The 14,388-nt window shown below is 31.2% G+C and overlaps 1 protein-coding gene across 50 annotated transcripts in view; it reads right to left on the reverse strand.

The window, feature by feature from the left end:
• The window catches only part of mcf2l2 (MCF.2 cell line derived transforming sequence-like 2), a 198,625-nt gene that overhangs the window by 106,280 nt on the left and 77,957 nt on the right, over positions 1–14,388 (reverse strand). For all 50 annotated transcript variants that reach the window (XM_073916431.1, XM_073916415.1, XM_073916405.1 and 47 more), the window contains exons 11-15: positions 12,600–12,791; positions 10,528–10,719; positions 1,567–1,744; positions 1,318–1,421; positions 1,097–1,185 (exon numbers count right to left, since the gene is read on the reverse strand). In XM_073916431.1, the coding sequence (XP_073772532.1) occupies positions 1,097–1,185; positions 1,318–1,421; positions 1,567–1,744; positions 10,528–10,719; positions 12,600–12,791 (755 nt within the window). The remainder of the gene's footprint in view (positions 1–1,096; positions 1,186–1,317; positions 1,422–1,566; positions 1,745–10,527; positions 10,720–12,599; positions 12,792–14,388) is intronic.

Consider the following 14,388-nt stretch of genomic DNA (forward strand, 5'->3'; position numbering starts at 1 on the left):
TAACGGTTGTTGGGGGCGTGGCCCGTATTTTTACATCCCAATGTTGACAGGTATAGTTTATTCACTTGCTTTTCTGACACATAAAGGCAACTCTACACTCAGTGGTCAGATCCAATTTCTAATTTATATGTAAATCCATTTCATATATTTGAAATACAAGATAAGGTTTAGATTTCAAAGATATATAAATAACTCATAAACGGATGCAACATATATTTCTAAATTTATCAAAAAGAGTTTATATATCAATATGATGACATAAAGCCTATACTTATAAGCTCCAAGGAACACTTCTAGGTTTTGATGAATAAGCTACTTTATGAAAATACTTTACATTTAGGTACAGCAGTTTTCTTTTAACGAACAGTGTCATTTTTAATTAACTTTTAAAAGCACATTTTAATTTAAACATTGACGTTTTATTATTTATTTATTTTTTTTCTGAAAGCACAGTGCAGTGTTAATGCTTAAACTATTTATAATGGTAAAAGTGTCTGACAATGAAGATTTTTATAATAATAAGAATTAATCTGCCACATTTTTAACTGTGCAGAACTGTAGCTGTTTAATGAGGCCTACTACACTACTGTATTTCAATACCGGTCATCATGGTGTACTTGAAGAGACATTTTTTATTATTATATTATATTATATTATATTATATTATATTATATTATATTATATTATATTATATTATATTATATTATATTACATTATATTATATTATATTATATTATATTATATTATATTACATTATATTATATTATATTATATTATATTATATTAAATTATATTATATTATATTATATTATATTTTAATATATTATATTATATTATATTATATTATATTATATTATATTATATTATATTATATTATATTATATTTCATTTTATTATATTATATTATATTTTATTATATTATATTATATTTCATTTTATTATATTTTATTATATTATATTATATTATATTATATTATATTATATTATATTATATTATATTATATTATATTATATTATATTATATTAATCCCTTGTGATTTCCTCAGTAAATCTGTTATGTACAACAAGCTCTAGAACTCAGGAAACATGTTCGTACCTGCGTCTGTTTGAAAGCGACTCTTCAGTTTCATTGTTCATTAAAATATGACTTGAACCTCCTTGACCTCCTTCATGCATGACCTCAATCTGCAAGAAATCACAAAAAATCCAGAATTGTTTGTTGATGATTAAGGCAAGGGTTTTTAGATATGCAAATGCCCTTTTTAACTTTTGTTTTTTTTTTTCAGATATGACTGCAGCTGAAAAAGACTGACGTACCTTAATGCCACCTTTGGCTTTGCGAATGTTTTTTCTTTTTGCCAGTTCTGCATCACTGGGCTGTCTATTGGTGCTGGAGTTATCTGTAGTTTTGCGGTGTGATGCTGTAGGGTTTAACATAGAATTTGTTTTACATTATCAACCCACTTGTGATCTGATAGATCTTAGTAGATACTGTACAAAACCCGCGTGTGGTCTTGACAGACATCAAATTCTTTTAACATAGAACTTGTTTTCATTTAAACTCACTTGGAGGAGTGGGATGTGGGATTTTAGGTGAGGGGCGTTTTGGTGAAGATTCTGGTCGGGGTGCAACAGGTTGCACAGGCCTTGTTTGCTTCGTGGAAAGCTTTTTCAGACTTGCATGTCTTTTCTCAAACATCTCTTGGACATCGTTCAGCGTTTTCAAGGCAGTTTGAACTTTGCTCTGCGTGGGAGGAAATAAAAGATTATTTCACTTCATAAAATGTAAATGTGTCTATCGTCAGCAGCAGAAGAGTGGTAAATGTATAGCTACAGCGAGCTCCAAAAGTCTGATACCGAATTTAAAATCTTTAAATGCCAGCCAGATTTAATAATAGCTTGTGCCAACACAAACCTTTTACTAGCATTAAAGGGATAGTTCACACAAAACTAAAAAATCTGTCATCATTTACTCACCCTTTGCTTCTTACAAACCTGTTGAAGTTTATTTTTATTTTTCTCTTAAACACAAAAGAAGATATTTTGATAAATGCTGGAAAGTAACAACTGACTTCCATAGTATTTGTTTTTCCAACGATGAAAGTCAATTATTACCGGTTTCTAAGGTTTTTAAAAATATCTTCTTATGTGTTTAACAGAAAAATGATAATAAAAGGTTTGAAAACATTTCAGGATGGGTAAATAGTGGGTCAATTTTTAGTTTTGGGTAAGTTATCCTTTTAATAAACTACTATTAGAATTTACACAGTAATATAATAATAATAATAATATAATAACAGTAATATTATATATATATATATATATATATATATATATATATATATATATATATATATATATATATAAAATCAGGCCCGGGTTGGCCAATCGGGAGGACCGGGAGAGTTCCCGGTGGGCCGGTCCGTTTTTTGGCTGCGAGGGCCGGTGTTTCTAACTGCTTGCACTCTCAGCAGTCGCACTTTTTTTCATTTATTAATTAATTTGCCGCAGCTCCGCTCTTCTTATTTATTGTCTCGCAGCCCCATGAGCAAAATGCAGCCTTCAGGGTAATGATGATGTAACTATCATTCCGGCCAGATATGCATAACAGCGCCATTGTGGTCCAGTGGTCAGCATGTTGCGTTACGATGTTGTCAATTCGTGTTCGATCCTCACCTGAGTAATTATTGTGATTTTTTTTTTTCCATTTTTATTGTTAAGACATATAAAACTGTAAGGTTGTTGAACATTTGAAGTTCTATAGCAGCTGTTTTCTTGAAAAAGACGTGATATTGTAATTAGAAACTGAATTGGAAATGACCTTATTTTTATATAGTCGGACGTGAACTGCGGTGGGCCGGTCTAATGCTTGAAACTCCAAGCCTGAAAAGGAGTATATATATATATATATATATATATATATATATATATATATATATATATATATATATATATATATATATATATAAATGGTTTGCTTGCAGCTGAATTTATTACATATCCTATTACATACAAATAGCTTTGTTTACACAAACCTTATTGCATATGAATTCATGGGAGGAGAGTGTTAAAATGAATAATGCAATGTGATTTGCAGTCATCAGTTTACTATTATTTGTTCTATTGTTTAGTATGACTTTTATACTGAATCATCATTTGCTCGGCTTATTTTTGACCTAATTTTCACTTCTTTGTATTGTTAAAATGCCACACCGTCAGTAGATCATTTGCTAAACTTTCCTCTCTTATTGGTGCTTTAATGGGATTTTACTCTCGTTCTTATTCACTCACTTATTTACAACAAAAACACTGCAAAAGTACACTTGGTAACACCTTAGAATAATGGTCCATTAGTTGACCTATTTACTAACATTAACTAATAATTAATAATCTTAAAAAGCATTAATTATTCATAGTTCAATATTAACTAATGTATTATTGAAATCTAAAGTTGTGCTTGTTAATATTAGTTAATGCACCTTGAGTTAAATTGAACTAACATGAACTAACATTAACTTAAATAACATGAACTAACAATAACAAAGATGAATGAATACCATAACAAATGTATTACTAATAGCTTGTTCATGTTAGTAAATATATTAACTAACATCACCTAATGGACCATTATTTTAAAGTACATACGTATTATTTAGTAAATACATATATACCATACACCTTACAGGAAATATTAAAGAGTTATGGTTTTAAATTACTCTTTATGCTTCTGAATGTAAACGATTTACAAATTTCTAAAGCTCAACAGGTATGACAAACAAAGTATTTGTCTCACAAAAAGGTCAAAAAAGATTCTGAACCAATAAAACCAGTCCTCAGAAATTCCAGTTTCATTTGCATAACTGATTTACTTAGATCCGTAACACATTTGCATAGTGGCAGTTTATTCTTTTCAGTGGCTGCCTGTGAACAATGTCTACTTTGATCCTGAAACACTAGTTACTGCTGTCGTCATCGTGTCGAAAAGAAGTATTGATTGCAGAGACACAACATTCTTGCACGATTTTCTTTCACAAAAAAACTCATTATTAACACTGAAGGCGAGAAAGGAATCTTACACTTGCATAATATCCACACTTTGATTGTCAATCATAAATGATTGAGGCACGTAGTTTTAAGCGCATGACAAGGAATAAAAATATAAAAAGTGCTTAAAAACAAAAAAAAAACTTGCATGGTTTCACAGTTCTTTATAAAGTGGCACATGTGGATTACAACGCATCACATGCATAACAGCAATAAAAGCTAGCAATATAAGCTAGCATACAGTAAAATCTACATTTTTCATTGCAATAATTTCATTCATTCATTTTCTTTGCGGCTTAGTCCCTTTATTAATCCAGGGTTGCCACACACACTCATACACTACGGACAATTTAGCTTACCCAATTCAGCAGTACCACATGTCTTTGGACTTTGGGGGAAACTCACGCGAACGCAGGGAGAACATGCAAACTCCACACAGAAATGCTAACTGACCCAGCCGAGGCTCGAACCAGCGACCTTCTTGCTGTATTGCATTATATATAAATCATATCCCTTTCTTTTCAGTTTGACGGAAGAATTAAGCACAATTTTTTGTAAGTGTATTAGGAGCATATATTAAAATAGTATCCCTACTGCAAGACGTTAAACATTGTGCCTTTTTATCTATGCACAAATTTGAATTTGTGTACTTCAATTGGAAGTGCTTTGTGATAGTAGCTCAAAAAAAAAACGTGCAGTGTTTTAAAGCCTCTGATGCATAAATGTTGTTTTTGAGAATTGGAAACAGAACAAATAGTGGGTTAAACTGACATCATGTCCACATGTTATGTTTAAATGACACACACTGTTTTTTATGCTACACTATTAAAAATGCAGGGTTCCAGACAATTCATTCATGCTGTCCTAACACAAATCCATCAAGTTAAAATAACTCATTTAAGTAGATGGAACACAAAACGAAAACGTTTCTGAAAAAAATCTCCAGAGCGGTGCTGTTTCAGCTCATTTTAAATTAGTCATTTGACAAAAAAAGTAAAAATAATAATGTAGCTACAGCACTGTCAGGCTTTTATTTTATTTTTTTAGTTTATAAAAACATTTATTTGACATTTTAAATAAATATACACTGTACACACACGTTATGTCAAAACATTTATTATGATGTGACTAATCTTTACTAAGTATATTATATTATATTGTATTGTTTTATATTATATTATATTATATTACATTATATTTTATTTTATTTTATTTTATTTTATTTATTTTATTTTACTATATTATATTTATTATATTATATTTATTATATTATATTATTCATTCATTTTCTTTATGGCTTAGTCCCTTTATTAATTTGGGGTCGCCACAGCAGAATGTACCAAAAACTTATCAAGCACATGTTTTTTACACAGCGGATACCCTTTCAGCTGCAACCCATCTTTGGAAAACATCCATACACACTCATTCACACTCTGAAATACGGCCAATTTAGCCTACCCAATTCGCCTCTACCTCATGTCTTTGGACTGTGGGGGAAACCTGAGCACCTAGAGGAAACCCACACGAACGCAGGGAGAACATGCAAACTCCACACAGAAATGCCAACTGACCCAGCTGAGGTTTAAATCAGCAACCTTCTTGCTGTGAGGCGACAGCACTACCTATTGTGCCACTGCGTCGCCCCTATTATATTATATCATATTATATTATATCAGTGGTTCACAAACTGTGGTACGTGTAGCACTAGTGGTATGCAGGCTTCCTTCTAGTGGTACACGGAGTAATCACTAAATGATTAAAGTAAAAAATGAACACTTTTAACCCTTTAAAGCATACAATAACCAATATGATCAGTAAATTGATTTTAATAAGCTAAACTTTTTATTTTATTTTCAATGCTCTAATGTTTGTTATGTATTCTATCATTTAAAGCTAACTTCCTCCCTATATTTGTAACGGTTGTTGGGGGCGTATCCTGTATTTTTACATCCCAATCTTGACAGGTATAGTTTAATCACTTGCTTTTCTGACACACAAGGCCAACTCTAACGCTCAGTGGTCAGATCGAATTTCTAATTTAAATATGTAAATCCAATTCATATATTTAAAATACAAGTTGAAGTTTAGGTTTCAAAGATATAACTCATAAATAGAAGCATCAGGTAAAATTTGATGACGACACACAAATGTGACACTATTATTTTTTTTATGCTGCACTGTTAAAAATGCAGGGTTCCAGACAATTCATTCATGTTGTCCTAACAATCCATCAAGTTAACCTAACTAATTTAAGTGGATTGAACATAAAACAATAATGTTTCTGAAAAAATCTGTGCTGTTTCAGCTCATTTTAAATAAGTTAAAATAAAAACATATACATTTTTGAGTGTAGCTACAGCACTATGAAAATATATGATTAAAAAGTCCTGACAAACATTTGTTTTTATGTTCATTTAATTATTTGAAAAGCTTAATCAGGCTCTAACTTTATTTTTAAGTTATTTTACTATAAGTTTAATTCATGCAAGTTGAAATTACTTGTAAAGTTCATTTGATTCAAGCTGAAATTTTAAGGCAGCAACATTTGTTTTTTTTCCTGTAAAGGATAACAAAAGGTTATAATTAGCTGTTTTTTATTATTTTACTATATAATTTATATGCTGAAATCTTGAATGCTAGAAGGAAGGCATTTTTAGATTTCTTTGGTGTCTCCACAGCATTGTGATCAAACCGCAAAACATTGAAGCCTCACCTTCGTTTCTTTGTGTTTGTATTCTGGGCGGCTAATTATGCAAATTATAGGGAAGGTCTACGGGCGGGTGTTTGTATTGGCTTTTTCTAATCTTATAGTGTTATCTTTCATATCTTGCATATAAACGTAAAACGAGACAATCGGAAATCAATGCAGACTGCAGCAGTTTCTGCTCTGATAAGGACAAAGCTATGCTGAACATCTTAGGTTTGTGTCTGAACAATGCATGATAAGAGAACTTTGTATGTATCTGTTTTTGTTTTCTTTATTTTGCTTTAAATGTTTAAATCTAGTCTGACTGGTGTGCTTCAAGTAGTCAAATTAGTTTTCTCACTTAAGACTATTCAGTGTTGTCCGCTCAGGATCAGATTCACACAAAAAAAGCATCTTAAAAGTTTGAGTTTCTATCTTCAGGCGAACACAAAACAATCAAGATACTGAAGAAAGTGGTCATTGATTTCCATTGGGTGTTTTTTTTTGTTGTTTCTTTTGTTTCTTTTTGTCACTTAAGATCCAACTGAGTGTGAGTAAATGGTGAGTGAAAGTTCATGTTGGGGTTAACTTTCTCTTTAATTAGGGTATGAATATGAGTGCATATAGTACTCTCGGCTAAATTATGGTACAATCCTTAACTTTTAACATGCCATAAAACAAATCTCTATTAACATAAATCATATCTAGCACACAACATACAGATGAAAGAGCTCTGAGGAATCTTAATATATCAATATAATAAGAAAAAAAAATTGAGTTGCACATTTAAAAAATATATTAAAATAAATAAAAACAACAACCTAACAACATTGTCTGAGTCAGAGTCTAATATTTAGTGAGTTATATACAGCATTACAATTTTAAGCCTACCTTATTATTTAAAAAATTGCAAAAATGGCCTACTTTCATTAAAAGGTAGCTAAGCTACACATTTAGCTAATTTTTAAAAGTTACTTTAGATTGTAATATATTATTTTGGAAGCACATTAGTGTAAGTAATAGTTCTCACAATTAACCAGTGGCTTTTTATTTCCCTACTATTATGTTATTGGCTGTTTATTAGTACTTATGCATGATCTTATTTTACATCACTAATCCTGCATAACACCTACTGTAATCCTGACTACTATCTAGTTTAAAGTGATATATTCTCTCAGTTGGTGTTACAAATACAAAAACCTTGTAATAAACAGCCAGTACATGTTCTGTTATTTGACTTATTCATTTATATATTGTTTCTTACGCATTATATGATTTCAAACAACTTAAATGTCAATAAATGTCACTTTGTTAAACTGTAGTTGGAGTTGCATTTTCTACATCAAATGCTGACAGAGACCAGGGTCCCATAATGCAATTCACAAACGTAAATAAATGGACTGCTTAAAATACGCTTTTCTAAAAATGAGAACAATATTTAATCCTGACCTTCTTTAACACATGAGTGCAGTGAGGTGGGGGATAAGGTTTAAGCACCTATTCATATATTTCACCTTACTATTTACAAAATAATTGATAAATGTACAGGTATTTTCTAAATAGCACAATGTATTAATAAACACAATTTTAACAATCTGAGGGGGGTCATACCCCACATGGCACCTGCCCAACTTTTAATAAGAGATGTAAACAAAACCTACTGTAAGTTAATTTCTTTGCATTCAATGTATGTATTTATTTGGTTTAGCCCTCATACATTCTTGCTGTAAGACGACAGCACTACCTACTGCGCCACTGAGTCGCTATTTCCTTAATTTATTAAACAATAATACAAAAAAATGTGTGCAAGTTTTTTCTTTGTGTTGCATATCCCTCTGTTGTGGTTCTCTTCTCTCCGCCTCTGTCTCTCCGACAGGTTTTATTACCACTGCACAGGTGCTGTAAATCATTTGTTAACAAGTGGAGGCTGCCGGCTTAAAGACAATTAAAGACAACCACATGGCACCTGCCCAACTTTTAATAAGAAATGTAAACAAAACCTACTTTAAGCTAATTTCTTTGCATCCAATGTATGTATTTATTTGGTTTACCTCCTTCTACATTCCACGAATCAATGACATTTACATTGCATCTGACTACAAATGTCAGTATAATATATGACTATTGACGATATGTTGACATTTCAACCTAACACCCAGGCTGTCTATAAAAAGTATCTTGGTAAGGTAATCTGAGTTAGTCAAATAACAAAGTAGTGTTGTAAGGGTGACAGGCAAGATTATCGGTTTTAACCAAGCTTGTCTAAGGTAAATTACCATAATTATGTTTTTAAAAAGAGCTCGAGGTTTCCTTTGCACCCGTGATCACCCATACTACTCTTTGTTTCAACTGCTGCAATCAGGACGTGGTTTTAGAGATCCTATTTGCAGGACTGTTATGTATTTCCTTAATTTCATTCATTTTCTTTTTGGCTTAGTCCCTTTATTAATCTGAGGTCGCGACAAGGGGAATGAACCGCCAACTTATCCAGCACGTTTTTACGCAGTGGATACCCTTCCAGCCGCAACCCATCTCTTGGAAACATCCATACACACTCATTCACACTCATACACTACGGACAATTTAGCTTACCCAATTAACATGTACCACATGTCTTTGGACTGTGAGGGAAACCGGAGCACCCGGAGGAAACCACGTGAACGCAGGGAGAACATGCAAACTCCACACAGAAACGCCAACTGACCCAGCCAAGGCTCGAACTAGCGACCTTCTTGCTGTGAGGCTACATTACTACCTACTGCGCCACTGCGTCGCTATTTTCTTAATTTATTAAACAATAATACAAAAAAACCTGTGCAAGTTTTTTCTTTGTGTTGCATATCCCTCTGTTGTGGTTGACTTCTTTCCGCCTCTGTCTCTCCGACAGGTTTCATTTTCACTGCACAGGTGCTGTAAATCATTTGTTAACACGTGGAGGCTTGCCGGCTTAAAGACAATTTAAACCGCACTGGAACGTCGTTCAGAAAGTCTCCTCTCTTCCGGCTTGGGTTGTTTATTTTGTGAAGTAAAAACTGTGTTGTATTTATTTGGCAAAATTGCTGAAAGTGAACGCTGAGTGTTGACATTAAGATCTATACAGAGACAAGTGTGCTGAGAAGGGGGTGCCTTTTTGTTTTATAGCATTCTCTCAAGTTTTGTGGTTAGTAGGTAGGTAAGTGAATGTTATTTTATTTGTTTCATTTCATGTGCAGGTAAGAGGGTTAATAACTTAGTTGTTGAGTTTTTGTTTGTTATTTGTTATTTTGGCATTTACCTCCGCAAGCTTTTTATTGTCTCCTTTGAAGTTACAGTAAACGTCAAATAAATTTGACTTTGTGTTATATCTTTAGTCAATCGTCTTTGTTGTGTTTTTCCTTTTGAACAGGAGATGAGACTCTGGCCTCCTCATTAAATTAGAGGTGTCCTAATTATTTTAATTTAATATTATTTATTGTAACAGGTCTGGCTGGCTGTGTGGAGCCATGCAAAGTTAGATTACGTAACAAGGACAAATAGAATTAGAAATTATTTTATAATGGTGGCTATTAGGTCATTAAATGAGTCCAGCGAAGAGGCAGATGTACCTAAAGAATTATGTGTTTTATGTTGTGTGGTATTATTTTGTAAATGTGTACATGGAAATTCGCCTGTGTTACAGCCCTTTGCTGCAATTTTAGTTACCCTAAACAGGAAAATAAAGTTGAGTCTGAGTCTGTCCGAGTCTGAGTATTTAAATAAATAAAAACACTTTTGGATCTCACTGTATAGAAATGCATTTAACGGTAATCAGCGTGTACCTTGAGCAGCTCTGAGAGGACGACCTCATACTGGTTGTTGAGTTCTTTGAGGTGACTGAGCTGCTGCTCTTTGGCTGTTTTCATGTACCTCTCGATGTCCTGCAGTGCTGCTTCTGCACCTTCCTGTGTTTGACATCTGTCTACAGCCTGAGAGGCCAGCAGATACACTCCGCTTTCACACCACTGGTTCACCTGCCAACACACAAACCACAGAGACACATAAATGCATCTCTTTGGCGTTGACCCAGTTTAAAGCAAAAAATAAAAATAAAAAATGAGTGCACAGGTTTTTTAATACTCAATCTACTAAACATCAAAACAAATTAGTGAAATATTATTATTATTATTATTATTATTATTATTAATTTTCTTTTCGGCTTAGTCCTTAATTAATCTGGGGTCACCACAGCGGAATGAACCGCCAACTTATCCAGCATGTTTTTATGCAGTAAATGCCCTTCCAGCCGCAACCCATCACTGGGAAATATTATTATTATTATTATTATTATTTTATTTATTTATTTATTTATTTATTTAGTTATTTTAATTCACTCACAAACAGTGCTGTTACAGTTCACAGAAAGAAAAATTAACTGAAATAAAGCTAAAACTAATTAAATATAAAAAATTAAAATATAAATATAGACACAGAAAATAACTTAATAAAATATTTAGCTAAAATTAATACAAGAAAAGGTGCTTTTGTAAACAAACGATTACTTTTTGATATAGTGGCTAATATGTTTGTTTTCTCATTCATACAATTTAGTACGATTTGCTTATCTACCAACAATTGGTTTAGAGGGGTTGGGTGCCAAGACTCATTTTTAAAATCGTACAGCTTCGTACAACAAAACTCGAATTTGTACGAATTAACCACAAAACTGACAAAATGCAAAATAGTTACGTTTCCTCATGAGATCCGACTGAAAAAATTAGATAGTGATGTGATTAAAAGAACACTGTAATAATAAATTGACTTGAAATAAATACACACTGTAGTTATAGACATATAGATATATAGCTAAAGATATATCTTTTTTAAATTGTCAGTTTAGGCAAACAACAAAATAAACAAACAAAAAAAAAAAAACCTTTAAATAAAAAAAATATTAAATTACTCAGTATATATATATATATATATATATATATATACATATATATATATATATATATATATATATATATATATATATATATATATATATATATATATATATATACAGTATTTATCTATATATAAAAAATCTACGTAGTAATTTATTGTGATTAAATTTAATGCTAATTTTATTTATTTATTTATTTATTTATTTATTTATTTATTTTGTTTGTTTTGTTGTGCAATATTTATATAACTTATTTATTTATTTATATCGTGCACAGTATATATAAGTACACCATTCAGAAATATATCTTCTTTTTTCAATTTATATTTTTTAATAGGAAGCTATACAATAATATATTTGTGCACACACATTAGATAAATCAGAACTGAAACCAGATTTAGAGCTTTTTATATGCTAGATTTTTATATTCTATAAAAAAAAATATTAAACACAAACTTTTAAAAGAAAAATCAAGAAAAGCAAAAAAAAAGAAAAAAAAAACAGTTGAAATATGTAGGTTGTAATTATCTTTGCAATATTTTGCTTGAATCTTTAAATTTCAAAATATGTTTAGTGACTAAAATATTACTTTAATAAATATATCTGTTTAATAAATCTGTTTTGTTTAAATGCACCAAAATACATTGCCTATATTCACTGCCTAATGGATAAAGATATTTATTTTCAAAATTGGGGTGTACCTAATTTTGCTGAGCACTGTACACATAAAAAAGTGTTTTATCAGTTAAACAAATAAATTAAGAAATTTAAAGATTATGTATAAATATTTTATCCATAAACAATTAACATAATTTCAACCATTTTTAATATGTATTTGTCTTTTGAGATGCTGAATGTCGTCATTCAAAACTCCTCATCTGTCATGTTCTAAAACAATCACCCCCATCACCAGCAATCAAAAACTCAACATAAGTTAATTGTCATCATTTCAATAGTTCAACAAACCTCGTCAATTCGTTTGAGGATTTCAAGTGATTTGGTCAGAACGTCACGCTTCTTTTTGGCCTCGTTGCTGAAGTCGTCACAGATCCGACGCAGTTCCACACACTTGGGGCGGATGGAGTCGATGGCGTAGTGATTACTCTGAATGAGCTGATCCCCATGCTGAGCTTGAAGCTGAGCTTTCTCCAAACACTCCTGTACACATCAGTAAGCACATTAGGATTTACACTAAAACTTGATTATTATTATTAGCACTTGAAAAGTCATAACACTCAGACACAGTTTGTTTACATAGACAACAATATTCTGATAAACATGACTAAATGGGACCTTTTATACCCTTCTTTAAAAGATGTAAAATGAGTCTCTCATGTCCCAAGAGTGTGTATGTGAAGTTTCAGCTTAAAATACCATACATTTTAGGCTTTGATCCAAATTGTTCCAGTTTCACTGTACAAAAAGAGAATGTCAATCAAGAAATTTCTGCAGACTGTTTTTATAAAGTGTGCTGGTAACACTTGACAATAAGGTTCATTAGTTAATGCATTTACTAACATGAACTAATCATGAACAACACTTGTACAGCATTTATTAATCATAATTGAACATTTACTAATGCATTATTAACATCCAAGTCCATGCTTGTTAACATTAGTTAATGCCCTTATGGGTTAACATGAACTAACAATGAACTACTGTATTTTCATTAACTAATGTTTATTAACATGAATAAATACAGTAGTAGATGTATTGTTCATTGTTTGTTCATGTTAGTAAATGCATTACTTAACATTTACTAATGAACTATATTGTAAAGTGTGACCAGTGTGCTTATAAAAAAATAGAGTGAATTATTTTTTATGATTAGAGGCTGGATATATTCACACACTGTTGCCACGCAACTGTGTTTAAACCCCTGGTAAAAGTGATTTTTGCCCCTTTAAGACAAAACGCGGATTAAGAAATTATCATGTAAACAGATTTCCATAATAAAATTACTCTTACTTAAGTATTGTGTAATGTTATGCTCACAATTAACACAAATTTAATTAATATATGGATTTTTTAAATTATTATTAGTATGCCTTTTGCTGTCCCTCCAAGATTTTACAAAAAAAGTTGGATTATTAACAGAAATTATTCATTTTGTGGTGACTTTTTGCACATTTTGCGGCATTTTTTTTCTTTATCCTATGACCTTGCATTGATCACTGCTAGATATAATGTAAATAAGACAAAACGCGGATTAAGAAATTATCATGTAAACAGATTTCCATAATAAAATTACTCTTACTTGAGTATTGTGTAATGTTATGCTCACAATTAACACAAATTTAATTAATATATGGATTTTTTTAATTATTATCAGTGTGCCTTTTGGTGTCCCTCCAAGATTTTACAAAAAAAGTCGGATTATTAACAGAAATTATAAATTTTGTGGTGACTTTTTGCACATTTTGCGGCATTTTTTTTCTTTATCCTATGACCTTGCATTGATCACTGCTAGATATAATGTAAATAAGACAAAACGCGGATTAAGAAATTATCATGTAAACAGATTTCCATAATAAAATTACTCTTACTTGAGTATTGTGTAATGTTATGCTCACAATTAACACAAATTTAATTAATATATGGATTTTTTTAATTATTATCAGTGTGCCTTTTGGTGTCCCTCCAAGATTTTACAAAAAAAGTCGGATTATTAACAGAAATTATAAATTTTGTGGTGACTTTTTGCACATTTTGCGGCATTTTTTTTCTTTATCCTATGACCTTGCATTGATCACTG

Source organism: Danio rerio, chromosome 11 (genome assembly GCF_049306965.1).
Source record: "Danio rerio strain Tuebingen ecotype United States chromosome 11, GRCz12tu, whole genome shotgun sequence".
NCBI classification, from domain to species: Eukaryota; Metazoa; Chordata; class Actinopteri; order Cypriniformes; family Danionidae; genus Danio; species Danio rerio.